Below are 22,146 nucleotides of genomic sequence, written 5' to 3'. Positions count from 1 at the left end.
GAAGAACTGGAGGCCGGTGGCTTTATTGTGCACTGATTATAAGATATTGTCAAAGGCTTTGTCCAACAGGCTGAGGGAGGTGATGGGGCAAATCATACATACGGACCAGTCCTACTGTGTTCCTGGCAGGCAGATAGGGGATAACATTTCTCTGATTCGTGATTTTTTGGACGTCTCTAAGGCTATTGGGTTGGATGCTGGTCTAATTTCAATTGATCAGGAAAAGGCATTTGACCGAGTTGAACATAAATATTTATGGCACACGCTTGAGGCGTTTGTGTTCAGCTCGGGTTTTATTGCCATGATAAAGGTGATATATGGTGACATTGAAAGTGTATTGAAAGTTAACGGTGGTTTGAGTGCTCCTTTTAAAGTGTGTAGAGGTATTAGGCAGGGATGTTCTTTGTCAGGGATGTTGTATGCCATTGCTATAGAGCCACTACTAAATAGCATTAGAAGTCGCATTGGAGGGGTGTACCTTTCAGAGGATATTCCTCCTATTCGTCTCTCAGCCTATGCTGATGATGTAATTGTGTTAGTGAAAAATCAAGCGGAGGTGGATAGTTTGAGTATAATGGTTGATCGTTTTAGGGGAATATCCTCTGCAAAGGTAAATTGGGAAAAGAGTTGTGCTTTACAGATTGGAAAATGGGCTGGAGGGATCATGGCTTTGCCAGGGGGGCTAGAATGGTGTAAGGGAGGTTTTAAGTATCTTGGAGTGTACCTAGGAGATGAGGGGACTATGGAAAAAAATTGGAGTGGGGTGGTTGAAATGGTGGAAGGGAGGATGAGGAGATGGCATTGGTTATTATCTCGTATGTCATATAGGGGGCGCACTATTATAGTTAATAATGTGATTGCCTCTGCACTGTGGCATCGGTTGTCAGTTTTAGAACCACCATCTGGCCTTCTGGCTAAGATACAGGCAATTATTGTGGATTTCTTTTGGGATAAATATCATTGGGTTCCACAAAGTGTTTTATATTTATCAAAAGAGGAGGGGGGACAAGGTCTTGTACATCTTGCTAGTAGAGCTGCTGCTTTCCGGTTTCAGTTTATTCAAAGGCTGCTTTATGGACCGGAAAAGGTGGTGTGGAGAGGGGTGGCAGGTCTTGTATTACAGAGGGTTGGAGGATTAGGATTAAAGAAGGCTTTTTTTCTGGTTGATAGTAGACAGATTTCTAGGGAGGGAGTACCTCCGTTTTACAGAGGTCTTCTCAGAGTGTGGAGCATAATGAAGGTGTCCAGACGAACTTCAGCGGAGTCAGTGCATTGGCTGTTGGAGGAACCTCTGGTGTATGGGGCAAGACTGGATTGTACAACTGCAGCTGTTCCACATTTCTCCAAGATTTTGGTGAAGGGCAAAATCATCACCTTAAAACAGTTAATGGCCATGGCTGGGCCCGCCTTAATGGATGGAAGACGGGTGGCTGAACATTTGGGGGTGAGGTCGGAAAGGATTGTCGAACAAATGCTGGGAAGCTGCAAGAAGGCTCTGTCAGGGGAAGAGTGGGGAATGCTTAATAGCCACGAGAAGAAGGTACAAGATGAAGACGTCGCATTTCCAAGACTAGGGATTACACCAAATATCCCAGAGTCAGAGAGAAAGGGTTTATTGTTGGATTTGAGAGGGTTGGAGGAGGTGGGTTTGGATGAGGTGAATGGGAAGGACTTGTATAGGGGGTGTGTCAAGGTGTTAAATAAAGATAAATTGAAAAATAGAAAAGACACTCCATGGAGGGTAAAATTGGGAATTGATGACAAGGTAAAGCCAGCATGGAGAGCACTGTACAAACCACCGTTACAAAAGGGTACTGATGATATGCAATGGAGGGTTTTACATGGCATTATTGCAGTTAATGCTTTTGTATCTGTCATTAACTCAGATGTTAGAGATGGATGTCCTTTTTGTAATATAAGAGAAACCATTTTTCACTGTTTTATGGAGTGTGAGAGGATAAAACCTCTATTGGAAATACTGGAATCTTTGTTTAGAGCTGTAGGTGAGATTTTCAATAACAATGTTTTTATTTTGGGGTTTCAATATAGTAAGCAACAGAAAAGAAAATGTCAACTGTTAAATTTTATTTTGGGACAAGCTAAGATGTCAATTCTTTTGAGTAGGAAACATAAGATAGACATGGGATATGAGAAGGATATAAGATGTGTTTTTAAAGGATTAGTGAAAGCAAGAATAAAAGTGGATTTTGAGTTATTCTCAGCTGTAAAAGATCTCCCATTATTTGAGGAGAAGTGGGCATATGAAGGAGCGCTTTGTTTTGTAGAGGAGGGGAAATAATTTTTTGTTGAGGAAATAAGTTGAATGTATATGTTCTTTTGTATTTGTATTTTATTTATTTTGAGTAGGAATTACATTTATTGTTTCATTTCTGAAAAGGCAGTGTGTCATTATTTATGTTAACAATTGAGTAGAAAATAAAGGTTTTATAAAAAAAAAAAAAAAAAAAACTATGGATTGTTGAAGGACAAACGGTAGTGCCAAGACTAAACGGTAGTCCTCAAAGCTGTGGAGAGTGGATAGTTGATATTAGGGTGGATGTAAAGGTTTTGAGTGAGGTGTGGATGAGGCTTCAGGTTCTCATATAATTGACATGGGTTGCATTTGGTCTATTCCTAAATGGCCCCACCCTACCTATACTCCCCATTAGGACTCTGGTACTGTAACCAGCTACCCACCGCCACTTCAGCCCAACCTACTCAACCTCTTCCAGTGTCCAGGGGGAGAGAGGGTCTGTGGGAAGGCAGGCAGGGAAACGGTAGGGGCCCTCTGAGCCGCCTGAATACTAATGTCCCACTTTACAACTCACCCTCACTCGCACACACACCACGCTCTTCCTCTCTCCCTCCTCCTCCCTCCCTCCCCTCCATCCCTCCCTCCCTTCCCCCCCCCCACCACACACACACACACACACACACACACACACACACACACACACACACACACACACACACACACACACACACACACACACACACACACACACACACACACACTGTGCCACACTCTGCTCTCCCGCCCCCTTTGCAGCCCCTCCACAGCAGCTCACAGCCAGCGCTGAACAAAGCTCCCTAATTATGGGCAGGTCTCCATGTCCACCCGGGCGCTCTTAACGACGCCGCTGATTAATTGGAGGGAGGTGTGGGGGCAGGAAGTCTCACCCTCGCCACCGCTGCCGCCACGATAACACCAGCTTCGCCGCGCCACAACGTCCCACCTCGCCCGCACACACACACGCACTCGCATGAACACACACACTCTCCCAGAGACGTGTGGCGAGAGCAGGATTAGTGTGGGATTTATATGACAACGTGAGACACAGCCAGCTTTAGACACTGAGAATTATAAACTGTGTGAACTAGACACAGACGAAGTTGACACTCTTTTGTTGCCAGGTCTGTATTGTAAGAGATCCATAGTAACATACCTGGTTAAATTCAGGTAAGTGGGTAGATAGACTCACAGACATGAATAGCTAGAGGTATTGGACACAGATCTGTTTCAATTCAATACAATTTCATTGATCTTCTCAGTGGCGTAGTCGTCGGATTACAGATATCTGCATCCTCCACATAATACACATACAAACCCCACAATCCGCCAATGCAATATAGCCATGTTATGTTGGTAAGAAAGGAAGAGGTTACCTAGCCCTATTTACTGTGAATCCTTTAGAAAATCAGGCAAATGTGAGAGCAGGAAGTGAGACCCAGGTGTGTTTGGTCTCCTCTGAAGTGATGTGTATTCATTGCCACTGCTGCTCCCGGCTCGCTGTCGCCACAAAATGGCCTCTGCCGCATCTATATGTGTGATTTGTGTGTGTTCGACCCTGAGGTCCACAATGAATACAGGGCACAAAGAGACAGAGTGTCGCCGCTGCATACACACACGCACGCACGCACGCACGCACGCACACACACACACACACACACACACACACACACACACACACACACTTGCACACACTTCAGACTGGGTCACTCAGGTTCAAGGCATTTGTATTCATCGCATGGTTTTACATTTGCTCCACCACCTACAGTGTTCCATCTAGCCGAGACATGCCTGTCTGCTCTCTGACTCTGTATACCTTTATGCACTTGAATGTGCACGAAATATGTGGGTGTTTGAGTGTGTGGTGTGTGCACAAGAGAAGCACGGTGCGTTTGTACTTTGACCAACCTTTCCCAGAACTCCATTTTATGTTGTTACAATATCTCTTCATGACGGGGAGCATTAGACACTACACACACACACGAACACACACACACGCCCACACAAACACACACACCCGCCACTCCCCCCCCCCCCCAACATCCTAAACACACAGACACGCACAATCCACATCACTCCATTACAGCCAATGTTGGACGGCTAATTTCCACTGTGGCTGCTGAGATCTTCATTAGGCTGGCAGAGGGCTGCCCTGTTAGACATGGCTATTATCAGGTTGATTACCACCACACCACATCCCATCATCGTTACTGTTGTCACCGGCCGCCCACGGGAGCCTCCTCAGTCAAGGGGGACAAGGCTGTGGGTTTGTCCTCTGTGCCCCTCCATGTCCCCTCCCTCGGTGGCTTGACGATAATGCCTGATGACATCCCTGCAGCAGTGAGCGGTGTGTGTCACCTCTTAGCGGTGACTTGAGTAGTGCGAAGACGGCACATACACACACACGCGTACACGCAGAGAAACGCTGCCCGTACTCGCACACACATGCACACAGTCGCACACACACGCACACAGAGTCACAGCTCACACGCGCGCACTCACGAATGCGGACGCACATTCATGCACTCACGCACACAGAAACGCTGCTCACTGAACTTTGTTAACAAGGCGAGCTCGTTTACCACCGTCAGCCTGGTGGTGGTTCACCACACCTCAGAGAACTGACCCAGATAGGCCCAGACTTTATACAGGTGATGCTCACAGGAGGGGATTCGCTCTACTACGGGTAGATGTGGTACAGGTTTTGAGTTCACTGTCAGTATATGTAAATCATAACGGGTTGATTTCTTTTTGGCCTACCTGATCTATTAAGCTGGCTGTTGGGCTAGGAGAGGAAATGAAAGAAGGACAGAAGGGAAGAATGGAAGAAAAGACACGGGGGAGAGGAGAAAGAAAATGAGAATGCAGCAAGAGGAAAGAGAGGATAGAGAGATGTGGAGAGGGTCATATTTACTGGGAGGCTAAGATTCACACACACAGAGAGAGAGAGAGAGAGACAGAGAGAGAGAGAGAGAGAGAGAGTGAGAGAGAGAGAGATGAGAGAGAGAGAGAGAGAGAGAGAGAGAGAGAGAGAGAGAGAGAGAGAGAGAGAGAGAGAGAGAGAGAGAGAGAGAGAGAGAGAGAGAGAGAGAGAGAGAGAGAGAGAGAAGAGAGAGAGAGAGAGAGAGAGAGAGAGAGAGAGAGAGAGAGAGAAGAGAGAGAGAGAGAGAGAGAGAGAGAGAGAGAGAGAGAGAGAGAGAGAGAGAGAGAGAGAGAGAGAGAGAGAGAGACAGAGAGAGAGAGAGAGAGAGAGAGAGAGAGAGAGAGAGAGAGAGAGAGAGTGAGAGAGAGAGAGAGAGAGAGAGACAGACAGAGACAGAGACAGAGACAGAGACAGAGACAGAGACAGAGACAGAGACAGAGACAGAGACAGAGACAGAGACAGAGACAGAGACAGAGACAGAGACAGAGACAGAGACAGAGACAGAGAGACAGAGAGACAGAGAGACAGAGACACAGAGACACAGAGACACAGAGACACAGAGACACAGAGACACAGAGACACAGAGACACAGAGACACAGAGACACAGAGAGACACAGAGAGACACAGAGAGACACAGAGAGACACAGAGAGACACAGAGAGACACAGAGAGACACAGAGAGACACAGAGAGACACAGAGAGACACAGAGAGACACAGAGAGACACAGAGACACAGAGACACAGAGACACAGAGACACAGAGAGACAGAGAGACAGAGAGAGAGAGAGAGAGAGAGAGAGAGAGAGAGATGGAGGTTGTGGCCAGGCGCGGTGTGCTTGTACTCACCCGGGCTCTAACCCGACACAGATGAACACAATCAGGCCGCCGCGGTCAACGGCGGGTTGTCATGGCAACCTGACGGCACAGCCTGCGTGGGACAAAGGGCTGGCGGGTCCTGTGTGTTTGTGCGTGTGTGTGTGTGGCAGAGCGGGCCGGGCCCTCCTGGGGCCTCCATTCGCCTGTCTGTGAGAGAGTCCACAGGGGCCCTGCAACAGGAGGAGAGAAGAGAAAGAGAGGAAGAGAGATGGAGAGATGGGGAAGGGAGGGAGGGAGGGAGGGAGGGAGGGAGGGAGGGAGGGACAGATTGAGAAAGTGTAGCTAGAGTCCACAGGGGCTCGGCCACAGGAGGAGAGAGGGGGAGGGGAGATGGAGGGAGGAGGAAAAGAGGGAGAGATGGGGTGAGAGAGCAGAAAAAGGACCTAGTAGAGAGCCCGTTCCACGGGAGAAAGAAAAGGGGAGAGAGAGAGGGGGCAGGAGAGATGGAGAGATTGAAGTAGAGATTGAGCAAAGACAGAGAGAGAGAGAGCGAGAGAGAGAGAGAGAGAGAGAGAGAGAGACTGAGAGAGTGGCTAGGGAGAGAACCCATATTTGTATTTCCATAGGAGCTGGTTCAGAGCTAAAGTTGAAAGGGAGAACAGGGTGGAAGGAGGGATGCAGATGGAAGGGATAACATGAGAGAGGAACAGAATGCACGGTGCTCTGCATCCTCTCTGTCCTCTGCATTTTCTCTCTCTTTTTCCTCTCCTCGTCTTTTCTTCTTCTCTCTCCCAGCCCAACCGCTTACATTTTTTTTGAAATCCCTTCAGGTTCACAGAAGAGAGCATAGAGGAACCTCCAGACTCATTGCGTGTTAAATCGTTAAATCCGTTTAGTTGCTGTATCCCTCATTTGTAGCTTTTATGTACAAACACTGATATTTACTTTCCCGCCTCCCCTTTAGGTGTGGATCATACGAACATGGATCTGAAGAGAAACTTTGTGAGTTAACTTGTTTGATTTATTTTGAAGTGACCATCTATGTCATCTGTCCTATCTGGGCCATTACACAATTAATTCATTCAACATTTACTGTGTATACAGTAGATGACGCTATACAGCAGATAGATTAACACCCATGTCAAATTGATGAAGCTATGGTGACTGCTTCGGGTGAAGTTTCGACCTAGATACAGATCTAGGATCAGCTTCTCCTCCTCGAATCCCAACCGTAACCATTAGTGGGGGGAAAATGGTCAACTGACCCAAGATCAGCATCTAGGGGCAACTTCACTCTACACCAACTCACCCAGAGTAGAGGCGCTGTGGTGGACTGACTGCCAGACAATTGACTGGCTACTACTGCTTTCTATCATTTATCATCCGAGAGCCACTGTTCAGATCAAAGCCAACAGGCCAACATGTAGTTTGGCACTCATGTATAGCCTGAGAGAGAGACTGAAGCATGGCTCCATGAGGTTGTACTCTGACTCCCGTGTCCTTGAGTGCACCTCCTTGATCATATTCGACTCGATAGACGCACATCGCTCGTCTGCTGTGTAGCCTGTCATCTCCTCCCCTCACAGTGAACAAGTTGTCCTCCATATTGAAAGAGAATAGAAGACCATCATCACACATACTTCCAGAAATGCCATTTTATTATTTTCCTGTGTCATTTCCACATCATCTCTATTCTGACGCCAGATCTGTTTTGAGCTGTATAGCCAACTCCTAACAACCATAAGAGTTGGCCATACAGCTAAAAACAGATCTGGGATCAGGCGACATGCTCTCCATGTTGTTCCATGACGTTACACTGTGGTGTGTCTCTCAGGAGGCCTTTGCCAGTTTTGACCTGCGTGGCTCACACGGCCTTTCCCATGACCCCATGCCGCTCAGAGACGAGGAGAACGGGTAACGCACTTCTTAATCGCCACATTCATCTCACTCGTTCACCCCCCCCCCCCCCACCACCCCACCCCTCTCATTCTTCACGTTCCTCTGTCATCTCTCACTATTTGCAGTCCTCTTTCCTGTTGCAGTTTTGTTTCCTCGTTTTTCGGAATGAGTTGTTCTTTGTCTACATTTGCGTTAGAGATGCAGTCTGGTTTTTTTTTTGTGTGTGTGCGGCGAGAGCGCCCCTGCGTGTTTCTGTGTGTGCGTGTTTGTGTGTGTGTGTGTATGTGTATGACGTAACGTTCTCACCTGTCCCAGCCACGGCACCAGGTGTGCAGGGGAAGTGGCCATGGAGGCCAACAACTCTTACTGTGGCGTGGGCATCGCTTTCAACGCCAGGGTCGGTGGTGAGTACAACACTGCCCGTGTCCATGCCGACGTAATCCATCAAAATGAAAGACCGGTAGAAGTGATCGTACGTTTCAAATGTGCACCTTGTTGAATGATCGTGCTGGTTGTGCTGCCATGATCTGTACATCGAATATGATTGCACGGACAAACGCACATGGTCTATGAGACATGATGTTGTCTCATACGGTATGCCATTATGATTCAGTCAGACTGAATAGGAGACGCGAGGCGAGGTAACGATGGGCAATACAGTAACAGTACGCTCATGAAAGAGAGAAGCGCACTGTTAGTATTACCAGAGAAACGATATGATATGTAGCAGCGCAGTGATAACATACGATGAAGACAAGCACACATCAAGTGTAATGAAATGGCTCGATAAAAGGCAACGACAACAGGGTAATGCAATGCCAGTGATTGGTTATGACATCAGATAACGTATGAGTCCCAAATGGTACCCTATTTCCTATATAGCGTACTACTTTTGATGGGCCATGGTCAAAAAGCAGTGCGCCCCAAAAAATTGGGAATAGGGTGGTTTTTGGGAGGCGGGCCTAGTTAAAGTGAATCATAGCGCTGAGGCTTGATAATGAGGACAAAGGGACCACAGGCGTATCCACAACAGAACAATGCATTTGCAGTGCATTCCTTCGATAAAGCCCAGCAATCAATGCGTCCATTGCAGCCAGTTTAGGTGTCGATGTTCAGCTGTATTTGTGAATGATGAGAGAAATCTATCTAATTGGTGTTTGTGTTTGGATTTGACAGGGACACACTGCTATTGAGCAATATAGACCTAATTGAACATCTCATTTTGGGTTTGAGTTGTTGTAATTCGTTTTTTTTGTGTGAGGATGACTAATATAATACAGCCTACAGACCATAGCAGAAGTATGCATCAACAAGAAAATGTATTGGGACATTTGAATAAAAATATCCTCTGAAAATCACTGTTTTTATTCTAGTGTCATATTATAATGCTAAAAGCCAACAGCTGTTCAAACTAATTCGCAGGGCTAGATCGGTATCATCATAAATGTGCAGTAAAAAAAAAAATCCTTGAAATTAACTGTCACCCCTGACCTCTTCCCTCTGCCCCGTGACCTCTGACCTTTGACTCGGCCAGGTATCCGTCTGCTGGACGGCACGGTGACGGACTCCATGGAGGCCACGTCTCTGACCTTCAACAATGACTTCATTGATGTGTACGTGTGCTGCTGGGGCCCGCGGGACGACGGACAGGAGATGGCCGGGCCGGGGACACTCACACAGAAAGCACTGAGGCTGGGCACGCAGAAGGCAAGGTTAACACACACACACACACAGGAAAAGTACATGTAGGCACGCAAGTATACACACACCCATACTAAACATGCATGTACACATGAACGTTCACACACACAAACTCATGCACGCTCGCTTTTCTCTATTCATTGTAATTCTATTCTATTCTATGTTACCCTTCCACCAACTCCCCTCTCCTCTCTCTTTCACCTTAATACAGGGGCGAGGTGGAAAAGGAAGTATATTTGTGTGGGCGTCTGGTAATGGCGGGTTGGTGAACGACCACTGTGGAGCAGACGGCTATGTCAACAGTGTCTACAGCATTGCCATCGGGGCTGTCACTCACATGGGCAAGCCCGCCTTTTTCGGCGAGCCCTGCCCTGCTGTCATGGCTGTCACTCTAACTGGAGCCAGTTTGGGAAACACACTACCCCTAGTAAGTATCTGTGTGTGTGGGTGTGTGTGTGTCTGCGTGCGTGCATGTGTGTTTATCTATTTGTGTGTGTATATCTATTCGACACTGTGTGAGAGTGAGTGCAGCACTGCTCTTTAGCTCCTGTTAGCAGCCTGTTAACTGCTGTGATATTTATAGCAGCTTCACGGTTGACCTGGGAGGCTGCTGGGCAGGATGTGGCTGGCGGATATGTGTGGATGCACACACACACACACACACAGTCGCAAGTGTTAATTGGAGGTGAAGCGTGGCACAGCGGCTGAAGCGGCAGAGCAAAAGAGGGAACGAGAGAAGGAAGAGAGGTGTTGATGTGCACTCAGTTCAGGAGTGTGACAAAGTCGAAGGCCAGGAAAGAAAAATGTCTGTGTGCCCTGCTCAGTCTAATAGTCTAATATTACCCAGTAACACCTACCACTGACTGTGACTGTGACTAATGCTACTTCCAGTCTACTCCCCTGAGGCGTTCGGTCAGTCACCACATTCGTGGTCAGAGGTGTTTCCGTACGAAGCAAGCTAGATTTTACTCAGGGTTTTCTAAAGCGAACCAGCTTCAGTTAGCGTCACATTTCAGCTCAGGCTTCATCCGTACGACGACGGTGGATGTTGCTCGCCCGCCTGCCACTAACTGTAGCAAGCTCGTAACTGCGTGTGCATGTTGCAGTTGAATACCGAACTCTTCCACGTGCGAGTCAGTGCCACATGTACAATTGTGCCAAAATCGAATTGAAAGAAAAGTTACCGTGCAAATTCAGCAGGCTATGTCGTGAAATAGGCTTTTAGAAGTGCCGTCTTCATTTTATTACTAATCGTTAATTCCTACTTCGGTGTGCTTATCAATGCACAACCACAAGCCCCCCCCCCCCCACCCCACCCCCCCCCCCCCCCCCACCTGCTGTCGATAACATCATTTTATTACGTCACACAAAAGTTTTACTGTGTGTGAAGTTTAAAAGGCATTCTGTCATGGCTAGATGTACAGTATAACGCGCTGTATTTTAACACATCAACAGAACACATTTGATTAACAAAATATGCATTCCGTCGTCTTCCTCAAGTGAATGGGATGACGACACAGTCTTTGCAAGAGGGAAGGAATACGGGTTTCCTTGGTCCTCAACTTGTGGCTCAGTCATTTCATTCAGGGTAAGTGGAGTAGCCCTGAGTTAACCTGCACCAGAGCCGGTAGAGGAGCAGGTTAGTTCTGAAGGATTTGTTGCCATGGAGATGTACCTAGCTACAGTAAAAGGTGAGCCACTTTCATATGACCGGTTATCCCGAGTTGAACTCGGAGTTGACCAGAGTTACCTCGCTAACTCCTCAAAACTGCTTTGTAGGATACCCCTCAAGTGTGGTAGAGGAACGTTAGGGGTGTATACATTTGTGTGAGAGTGAGCAGAGCGAGAGAGAGAGAGAGAGAGAGAGGAGAGAGAGAGAGAGAGAGAGAGAGAGAGAGAGAGAGAGACAGAGACAGAGACAGAGACAGAGACAGAGACAGAGACAGAGACAGAGACAGAGAGAGAGAGAAATACATTTCCCCTGGTCGCTGTTACAAGATCAGTTCCCCCACGTGGGACTTCATTGAAATCTTCACCCGAGAGCATGATAGCTAACTATGTATGAATTTGTTTCTTTGGTTAAAAAAGAGTGTACACACATTCAATAATTGTCCCAGGTGCATGGTCAAAACAACTATACTGAACAAAAATATAAACGCAACATGCAACAATTTCAAGGATTTTACCAAGTTACGAGGAAATCAGTCATTAGGTCATTAAGCCCTTGTCTATGGATTTCACATGTGGGAATACAGGTATGGATGTGTCAGTCACAGATAGCTTAAAAGAAATAGGCCTCATAATGGGCCTCACAATTTTGTCACGGTATTTCTGTGCATTCAAATTGCCATCGATAAAATGCACTTGTGTCTTAAGCCTGCCCATACCATAACCCCGACCACCACCATGGGGCACTCTGTTCACAACGTTGAAATCAGCAAACCGCTCGCCCACACGACGCTATACACAAGTTCTACGGTTGGACGTACCGCCAAATCCTCTACAACCACGTTGGAGGTGGCTTATGGTAGAGAAAGGAACATTCAATTCTCTGGCAACAGCTCTGGTGGACATTCCTGCAGTCAGCATGCCAATTGCAGGCTCCCTCAAAGCTTGAGACATCTGTAGCATTTGTGTTGCGTGAAAAAACGGCATATTTTAGAGTGACCTTTTATTGTCCCCACCACAAGGGGCACCTGCATAATGATCATGCTGTTTAATCAGCTTCTCGATATGACACAAATGTCAGGTGGATGTATTATCTTGGAAAAGGAGAAATACTGACTAACAGGGATGTAAACACATTTGTGGGGGTTTCACATGGAACCCAAAAGGGTTCGACCTGGAACCAAAAGGGTTCTCCAAAGAGTATTCCTAACCCTTTAAGGTTTTTGATAGCATCTTTTTATCTAAGAGTGTACCCTGCACGTTATTAAACACTTTTTGGTTGCGGTGTGTGTACACCACCATGTTTGTTAAGTTGCAACTGAAATGTACAGTATTCTGTTGTGTGCTCTGCAGGTGACAGTGTCCAATCTAGGGGACGGTTGTGTCACCCACTTTGCGGGGACATCCAGTGCGGCACCCATCGCGGCCGGGATTCTGGCTCTTGTCCTGGAGGCCAAGTAAGCCTTGGTCATCCTTTCCCCTCCTGACCCTTACTCAACTGTCACATCACTTTCTCCACTATCTGTTTTTCATCTACATTCCATGGCTTGCTGTAGGTAGTTTGCTTTTTGGTCTTAGTTTCCCATCTTTATGGTGAAGTTCAAGTAGCTCCCTTTCTCTCCCACTGTCTATTTGTGCAAGTGATCGATCTCTCTCTCTCTCTCTCTCTCTCTCTCTCTCTCTCTCTCTCTCTCCTCTCTCCTCTCTCTCTCTCTCTCTCTCACTCTCCTCTCTCCTCTCTCTCTCTCTCTCTCTCTCTCTCTCTCTCTCTCTCTCTCTCTCTCTCTCTCTCTCTCTCTCTCTCTCTCTCTCTAATTCAATTCAATTCAATTCAAGGGGCTTTATTGGCATGGGAAACGTGTTAACATTGCCAAAGCAAGTGAGGTAGATATTATACAAAAGTGAAATAAACAATACAAATTAACAGTAAACATTACACATACAGAAGTTTCAAAACAATAAAGACATTACAAATGTTATATTATATATATACAGTGTTGTAACAATGTACAAATGGTTAAAGCACACAAGTTACAATAAAGAAGCATAAATATGGGTTGTATTTACAATGGTGTTTGTTCTTCACTGGTTGCCCTTTTCTTGTGGCACCAGGTCACAAATCTTGCTGCTGTGATGGCACACTGTGGAATTTCTCACAGTAGATATGGGAGTTTATCAAAATTGGATTTGTTTTCAAATTCTTTGTGGATCTGTGTAATCTGAGGGAAATATGTCTCTCTAATATGGTCATACATTGGGCAGGAGGTTAGGAAGTGCAGCTCAGTTTCCACCTCATTTTGTGGGCAGTGTGCACATAGCCTGTCTTCTCTTGAGAGCCATGTCTGCCTACGGTGGCCTTTCTCAATAGCAAGGCTATGCTCACTGAGTCTGTACATAGTCAAAGCTTTCCTTAAGTTTGGGTCAGTCACAGTGGTCAGGTATTCTGTCACTGTGTACTCTCTGTTTAGGGCCAACTAGCATTCTAGTTTGCTCTGTTTTTTTGTTAATTCTTTCCAATATGTCAAGTAATTATCTTTTTGTTTTCTCATGATTTGGTTGGGTCTAATTGTGCTGTTGTCCTGGGGCTTTGTGGGGTGTGTTTGTGTTTGTGAACAGAGCCCTAGGACCAGCTTGCTTAGGGGACTCTTCTCCAGGTTCATCTCTCTGTAGGTGAACGGCTTTGTTATGGAAGGTTTGGGAATCGCTTCCTTTTAGGTGGTTGTAGAATTTAACGGCTCTTTTCTGGATTTTGATCATTAGTGGGTATCGGCCTAATTCTGCTCTGCATGCATTATTTGGTGTTCTACGTTGTACACGGAGGATATTTTTGCAGAATTGTGCATGCAGAGTCTCAATTTGGTGTTTGTCCCATTTTGTGAAATCTTGGTTGGTGAGCGGACCCCAGACCTCACAACCATAAAGGGCAATGGGCTCTATGACTGATTCAAGTATTTTTAGCCAGATCCTAATTGGTATGTTGAAATTTATGTTCTTTTGATGTCATAGAAGGCCCTTCTTGCCTTGTCTCTCAGATCGTTCACAGCTTTGTGGAAGTTACCTGTGGTGCTGATGTTTAGGCCGAGGTATGTATAGTTTTTTGTGTGCTCTAGGGCAACGGTGTCTAGATGGAATTTGTGGTCCTGGTGACTGGACCTTTTTTGGAAACACCATTATTTTGGTCTTACTGAGATTTACTGTCAGGGCCCAGGTCTGACAGAATCTGTGCAGAAGATCTAGTTGCTGCTGTAGGCCCTCCTTGGTTGGTGACAGAAGCACCAGATCATCAGCAAACAGTAAACATTTGACTTCGGATTCTAGTAGGGTGAGACCGGGTGCTGCAGACTGTTCTAGTGCCCGCGCCAATTCGTTGATATATATGTTGAAGAGGGTGGGGCTTAAGCTGCATCCCTGTCTCACCCCACGACCCTGTTTTTTGCCAATTTTAACCGCACACTTGTTGTTTGTGTACATGGATTTTATAATGTTGTATGTTTTAACCCCAACACCACTTTCCATCAATTTGTATAGCAGACCCTCATGCCAAATTGAGTCGAAGGCTTTTTGAAATCAACAAAGCATGAGAAGACTTTGCCTTTGTTTTGGTTTGTTTGGTTGTCAATTAGGGTGTGTAGGGTGAATACATGGTCTGTTGTACGGTAATTTGGTAAAAAGACAATTTGACATTTGCTCAGTACATTGTTTTCATTGAGGAAATGTACGAGTCTGCTGTTAATGATAATGCAGAGGATTTTCCCAAGGTTACTGTTGACGCATATTCCACGGTAGTTATTGGGGTCAATTTGTCTCCACTTTTGTGGATTGGGGTGATCAGTCCTTGGTTCCAAATATTGGGGAAGATGCCAGAGCTTAGGACGATGTTAAAGAGTTTTAGTATAGCCAATTGGAATTTGTTGTCTGTATATTTGATCATTTCATTAAGGATACCATCAACACCACAGGCCTTTTTGGGTTGGAGGGTTTTTATTTTGTCCTGTAACTCATTCAAGGTAATTGGAGAATCCAGTGGGTTCTGGTAGTCTTTAATAGTTGATTCTAGGATTTGTATTTGATCATGTATATGTTTTTGCTCTTTATTCTTTGTTATAGAGCCAAAAAGATTGGAGAAGTGGTTTACCCATACAGCTCCATTTTGGATAGATAATTCTTCGTGTTGTTGTTTGTTTAGTGTTTTCCAATTTTCCCAGAATTGGTTAGAGTCTATGGCACAGGTGTCAAACTCATTCCACGGGGGGCCGAGTGTCTGCGGGTTTTCGCTCCTCCCTTGTACTTGATTGATGAATTAACATCACTAATTAGTTAGGAACTCCCCACACCTGGTTGTCTAGGGCTTTATTGAAGGGAAAAACCAAAAACCTGCAGACACAAGGCCCTCCGTGGAATGAGTTTGACACCCCTGGTCTATGGAGTCTTCAATTACATTGAGCTGATTTCTGACGTGCTGTTCCTTTATTTTCCGTAGTGTATTTCTGTATTGTTTTAGTGATTCACCATAGTGAAGGCGTAGACTCAGGTTTTCCGGGTCTCTATGTTTTTGGTTGGACAGGTTTCTCAATTTATTTCTTAGATTTTTGCATTGTTTATCAAACCATTTGTCATTGTTGTTCATTTTTTTCGGTTTTCTATTTGAGATTTTTAGATTTGATAGGGAAGCTGAGAGGTCAAATATACTGTTAAGATTTTCTACTGCCAAGTTTACACCTTCACTATTGCAGTGGAACATTTTACCCAGGAAGTTGTCTAAAAGGGATTGAATTTGCTGTTGCCTAATTGTTTTTTGGTAGGTTTCCAAACGGCATTCCTTCCATCTATAGCATTTCTTAATGTTACTCAGTTCCTTTGGCTTTGATGCCTCATGATTGAGTATTGCTCTGTTCAAGTAGACTATGATTTTGCTGTGGTCTGATAGGGGTGTCAGTGGGCTGACTGTGAACGCTCTGAGAGACTCTGGGTTGAGGTCAGTGATAAAGTAGTCTACAGTGCTAATGCCAAGAGATGAGCTATAGGTGAACCTACCATAGGAGTCCCCTCAAAGCCTACCATTTACTATGTACATACCCAGCGTGCGACAGAGCTGCAGGAGTTGTGACCCGTTTTTGTTGGTTATGTTGTCATAGTTGTGCCTAGGGGGGCATCTCTCTCTCTCTCTCTCTCTCTCTCTCTCTCTCTCTCTCTCTCTCGCAAATTCAGATTGCTTTATTGGCATGAAATACAATTGTAGTACAGTATTTCAGTAAATACAGTACAATTCAAATGAGGATAATGAAATACAGTTCATTTCAGTAGTGATGCAGCAGTTAGCCTAGCAGTTAAGAGGGCTGGACCGGTAACCAAAAGGTCGTTGGTTCAAGTCCTCGAGACGACTAGGTGAAAAGTCTGTCAATGTGCCCTTCATCAAGGCCCTTAACCCTCATTGCTCCAGTAAGTCGCTCGTTTAATAAAATGTAATAACAATAGTTCATTTCAGTAGAAGTAGTAATAATACTACATACTGTATTCACTACTGCTGTTGTATTGTGTCCTTTTTGGTCGATTCATTTCATTTAATAAGAGTAACAATGGCTAATAAATAAACAACAAAATGTAAGTGGATGATGGTTACACTATGTATTGCATGTAAGTTATATACAATGTAAAAACTTCAGGGAATGAATGTTCATGGGATGTCCCTCAGGCTATGACAATCATATACAGTTGAAGATGGAAGTTGACCTAAAAACTTGTTTTTCAACCACTCCACAAATTTCTTGTTAACAAACTATAGCTTTGGCAAGTTGGTTAGGATATCTACTTTGTGCATGAGACAAGTAATTTTTCTAACAATTGTTTACAGACAGATTATTTCACTGTATCACAATTCCAGTGGGTCAGAAGTTTACGTACACTAAGTTGACTGTGCCTTTATACAGCTTGGAAAATTCCAGAAAATTATGTCAAAGCTTTAGAAGCTTCTGTTAGGCTAATTGACATCATTTGAGTCAATTGGAGGTGTACCTGTGGATGTATTTCAAGGCCCACCTTCAAACTCAGCGCCTCTTTTTTTCATCGGAAAATCAAAAGAAATCAGCCAAGACCTCAGAAGAAAATTGTGGACCTCCACAAGTCTGGTTCATCCTTGGGATTTCCAAACGCCTGAAGGTACCACATTCATCTGTACAAACAATAGTACGCAAGTATAAACACCATGGGTCCACGCAGCCTTCATACCGCTCAGGAAGGAGACGCGTTCTGTCTCCTAGAGATGAACGTACTCTGGTGCGAAAAGTGCAAATCAATCCCAGAACAACAGCAAAGGACCTTGTGAAGATAATGGAGGAAAAAGGTACAAAAGTATCTATATCCACAGTAAAACGAGTCCTATATGGACATAACCTGAAATGCCGCTCAGCAAGGAAAAAGCCACTGCTCAAAAACCGCCATAAAAAAAGCCAAACTACATTCTCTAACTGCACATGGGGACAAAGATCGCACTTTTTGGAGAAATTACCTCAGGTCTGATGAAACAAAAATAGAACTGTTTGGACATAATAACCATCGTTATGTTTGGAGGAAAAAGGGAGATGCTTGCAAGCAGAAGAACGCCATCCCAATCGTGAAGCACGGGGGTGGCAGCATCATGTTGTGGGGGTGCTTTGCTGCAAGAGGGACTGGTGCACTTCACAAAATAGATGGAATTATGAGGGAGGAAAATTATGTGGATATATTGAAGCAACATCTCAAGACATCAGTCAGGAAGTTAAACCTTGGTCGCAAATGGGTCTTCCAAATGGACAATGACCCAGAGCATACTTCCGAAGATGTAGCAAAATGGCTTAAGGACAACAAAGTCAAGGTATTGGAGTGGCCATCACAAAGCCCTGACCTCAGTCCTATAGAACATGTGTGGGCAGAACTGAAAAAAACGTGTGCGAGCAAGGAGGCCTACAAACCTGACTCAGTTACACCAGCTCTGTCAGGAGGAATGGGCCAAATGTCACCCAACTTATTGTGGGAAGCTTGTGGAAGGCTACCCAAAACGTTTGACCCAAGTTAAACAAGTTAAAGGCAATGCTACCAAATACTAATTGAGTGTATGTAAACTTCTGACCCACTGGGAATGTGATGAAAAAAATAAAAGCTGAAATAAATAATTCTCTCTACTATTATTCTGACATTTCACATTGTTAAATAAAGTGGTAATCCTAACTGACGTAAGACAGGGAATTTTTACTAAGATTAAATGTCAGGAATTGTAAAAAGTGAGTTTAAATGTATTTGGCAAAGGTGTATGTACACTTCCGACTTCAACTGTACATATCTGGTAGTACTATTTGCGATTTCTCCGTCACCCAGAATAACAGCTGACATAGGGGTTCAGCTCTTGGGTTTCCAGCGCTTTGAATTGTATGGATGTTTTGGGGCTTAATTTCAAATGGTGCTAAATTGTTTGTGTACTTTCCTTTATATTTACAATTCAAGGGAATCTTCCAAGTTCTGCTCTGCGTGCATTATTTGGTACTTTCTTTTGGATTTTTAGGATAATTCTGCATAAATCTGTACGTGGATATTCTATTGGGTTTTTCTCCCAATGTTTATAATCAGGTTGGACTCCAAATCTCGCTTCCATATATAGTGCAACTGGTAAAATTACCTGAATATTTTGCTCCAGATCTGGATAGGAATATTTATTTTGGAGAATTTTCTTTTTATGGAATAAATGCTTTGCAGTTTTTTATTTTAGTGCATTCACTCCCAGATCAAATCCACCAAGAGGCACAGATTATTTTGTCTCATGTAGTTGTACCATTGGGCATGTTCAACCAGGGTACAATACATAACCAATATTCAGTGGACACCTGCACGTCAAATATCTCATTCCAAAACCATGGGCAATAATATGGAGTTGGTTCCCCCTTTGCTGTTATAACAGCCTCCATTCTTCTGCAAAGGCTTTCCACTAAATGTTGGAACATTGCTGCAGGGACTTGCTTCCATTCATCCACAAGAGCATTAGTGAGGTCGAGCAACGATGTTGGGCAATTAGGTCTGGCTCGCAGTCGGCGTTCCAATTCATCCCAAAGGTGTTTGATGGGGTTGAGGTCAGGGCTCTGGGCAGGCCAGTCAAGTTCTTCCACATCATTTCTGTATGGACCTCGCTTTGTGCATCGAGGCATTGTAATACTGAAACAGGAAAGGGCCTTCCCCAAAATATTGCCACAAAGTTGGAAACACAGAATCGTCTAGAATGTTATTCTATGATGTAGTGTTAAGATTTCCCTTCACTGGCACTAAGAGGGCTAGCCCGAACCATGAAAAACAGCCCCAGACCATTATTCCTCCTCCACCAAACTTTACAGTTAGCACTATGCATTCGGGCAGGTAGCGTTCTCCTGGCATCCGCCAAACCCAGATTTTTCTGTTGGACTGCCAGGTGGTGAAGCTTGATTCATCACATGCACATGGTGATCTTAGGCTTAGGATGATCGGCCATGGAAACCCATTTCATGAAGCTCCCGACAAACAGTTCTTGTGCTGACGTTGCTTCCAGGGGCAGTTTGGAACTAGGTATTGAGTGTTGCAACAGTGGACAGACGATTTTTACGCTCGAGAAGCTTCAGCACTCAACAGTCCAATTCTGTGAGCTTGTGCGGCCTACCACTTCGCGGCTGAGCTTTTGTTGCGCCTAGATGTTTCCACTTCCACAATAACAACACTTATACTTGAACGGGGCAGCTCTAGCGAGGCAGAAATTTGATGAACTGACTTGTTGGAAAGGTGGCATCCTATGATGGTGCCAAGTTGAAAGTCACTGAGCTCTTCAGTAAGGCCATTCTACTGCCAATGTTTGTCTATGGAGATTGCATGGCTGTGTGCTTGATTTTATACACCTGTCAGCAACGGGTGTGACTGAAATAGCCGAATCCATCTATTTGAAGGGGTGTCCATATACTTGTGTATATGTAGTGTATTTCCTAATCTCTCTCTGACACAGCACCCTCTCCTCTCTCTCTCTCTCTCTCTTTCTTTCTTTCTCTCTCTCTTTCTTTCTTTCTTTCTTTCTGCACTGTGTTGGTATGTGGACTTGGGCCCTAGTCGTGATTGTAGCTCTGTAACTCTGTAGCTGTCCGTCGTGTCTGCCTGCTGCCGTTCCTCAGTGTTATTGATGAGCCCGGGGCAGGGCTTTACCGCTCCACCTGTCACGCCACGCCGGCCCAGTCTCGCCCGCTTGGCTGTAAAATGGTCCGGAGGTCCCCTGGGCGAGTTGCGCTCCCAGGACATTACTGGTTAAGGGCTTGTATGACCTGCACCACACAGCCTATCCTATATATCACATCCCAGGCCTGATATTCCCCTCACGTCTTAATGGAGCTGAGCAGAGCACATACACACACACACACACACACACACACACACACACACACACACACACACACACACACACACACACACACACACACACACACACACACACACACACACACACACACACACACACACACACACACACACACACACACACAGAGACACACACACACACACACATACATTAGTACTGTCATAACACCCACAACCTCACCAGCAGAGTACAAAAAAACACACACACTGTGCAATTAAAATAATTATCTCTGTCTACTCTCCAACTCTTTCCTCCTGGTTCAACGTGTTGACTCCAAATCTCTTTTCCAGTTTTACTTTAGTCCCTCTACGTAAATATCACCTATTTCATTCCCTCGTTTTCATCAGTTTTACAGCATTTTAATATTCTGTACGTCTATTTCAATCTTTCACATTCTCAAAATTCTCAACACCATTTTTGGCTACTTTGCCTCTTCACTGATTCTCTCAACCTCTGTTCATTCCCTGCATCTTCAGTCCACCTTTAATCCTCCCTCTCTTTTACCTGCTCCCGGCGCTCATAGAGTCGGTCTGTACCGCTCTAGTCTCCCATCACCAATGACAACCCCACGCTCTACCCTTACATTTATTGTATTATAATACAACTGTATTTAACCAGACAAGTCAGCTGAGAACCAGTTCCTATGTACAGTGATGGCCTGGCCAGTGGCGAGACTAAAGCATGTCCTGTCACTCTGTTTGTGTGTGAGTATGTGGTGTGACTCTGTGGTCAGGTTATTAATGGAGGATGTGTGTGAGAGATGATTCCTCATTAACCCCGGTGGCCAGTGCTCAGCTAGGGGTCAGCCAGCCCCGCTCTGGGAAAGGCCCCGTATTCAAACACATGAGCGCAAACAAATGATCTTTTAATTTGCTCCAATCGCAGTGAACTGACAGTTCTCTCCCTCTCTCTCTCTCTCTCTCTCTCTCGCTCTCTCTCTCTCTCTCTCTCTCTCTCGCTCTCTCTCTCTCTCGTGCTCTCTCACCTCCATCCCCCTTTTTCACCCTCTCTTTCTTTCTCTCCCTTCCTCTGTCTGTTCCAGCCCTGTTTCTTTTTTTTCTCTCTCTCCCTCTATTCCCACCTTCTGTCGCCTCTCTTCCGCTCTGCGTTGTCCGTCTTCATCTGTTCGTCTATCTGTCTGGGCCACTGAGAGCAGGATAGCCGGGTGCTCTATGGGGGTTGGTGGAATGTGTAATCAGCTAGGGGACAGCACACATGGAACAGGATCCACCCCTGTAATTGGTCTCAACTCAAACACTCCCTGAGACACAAACTGATTCTTGGGGTATTATGTGTGGTTTGCGTATTATCAGGGCCTTAAATGCAACGGTCCCTGGGACCTCACCCACAACCTCAGAAACACACTAAAAGACAGGATCTTCGTAATCTCTGCTCTGCTCTCCCTGCTCTGTCTTCATTTTGTCCCTATTAATCCTCCCAGAAATGGAGCCAGAG

General features: G+C 45.2%; 1 protein-coding gene across 1 annotated transcript in view; it reads left to right on the top strand.

The window, feature by feature from the left end:
• The window catches only part of LOC129837324 (PC3-like endoprotease variant B), a 153,112-nt gene that overhangs the window by 80,675 nt on the left and 50,291 nt on the right, over positions 1–22,146 (top strand). Inside the window, exons 7-12 of the mRNA XM_055903396.1 lie at positions 6,994–7,031; positions 7,864–7,943; positions 8,244–8,332; positions 9,463–9,635; positions 9,841–10,056; positions 12,651–12,754. Coding sequence (XP_055759371.1) covers positions 6,994–7,031; positions 7,864–7,943; positions 8,244–8,332; positions 9,463–9,635; positions 9,841–10,056; positions 12,651–12,754 — 700 coding nt within the window. The remainder of the gene's footprint in view (positions 1–6,993; positions 7,032–7,863; positions 7,944–8,243; positions 8,333–9,462; positions 9,636–9,840; positions 10,057–12,650; positions 12,755–22,146) is intronic.

Source organism: Salvelinus fontinalis, chromosome 38, assembly GCF_029448725.1.
Source record: "Salvelinus fontinalis isolate EN_2023a chromosome 38, ASM2944872v1, whole genome shotgun sequence".
Classification (NCBI taxonomy): domain Eukaryota; kingdom Metazoa; phylum Chordata; class Actinopteri; order Salmoniformes; family Salmonidae; genus Salvelinus; species Salvelinus fontinalis.
This window is presented reverse-complemented; position numbering and strand designations above follow the sequence as displayed.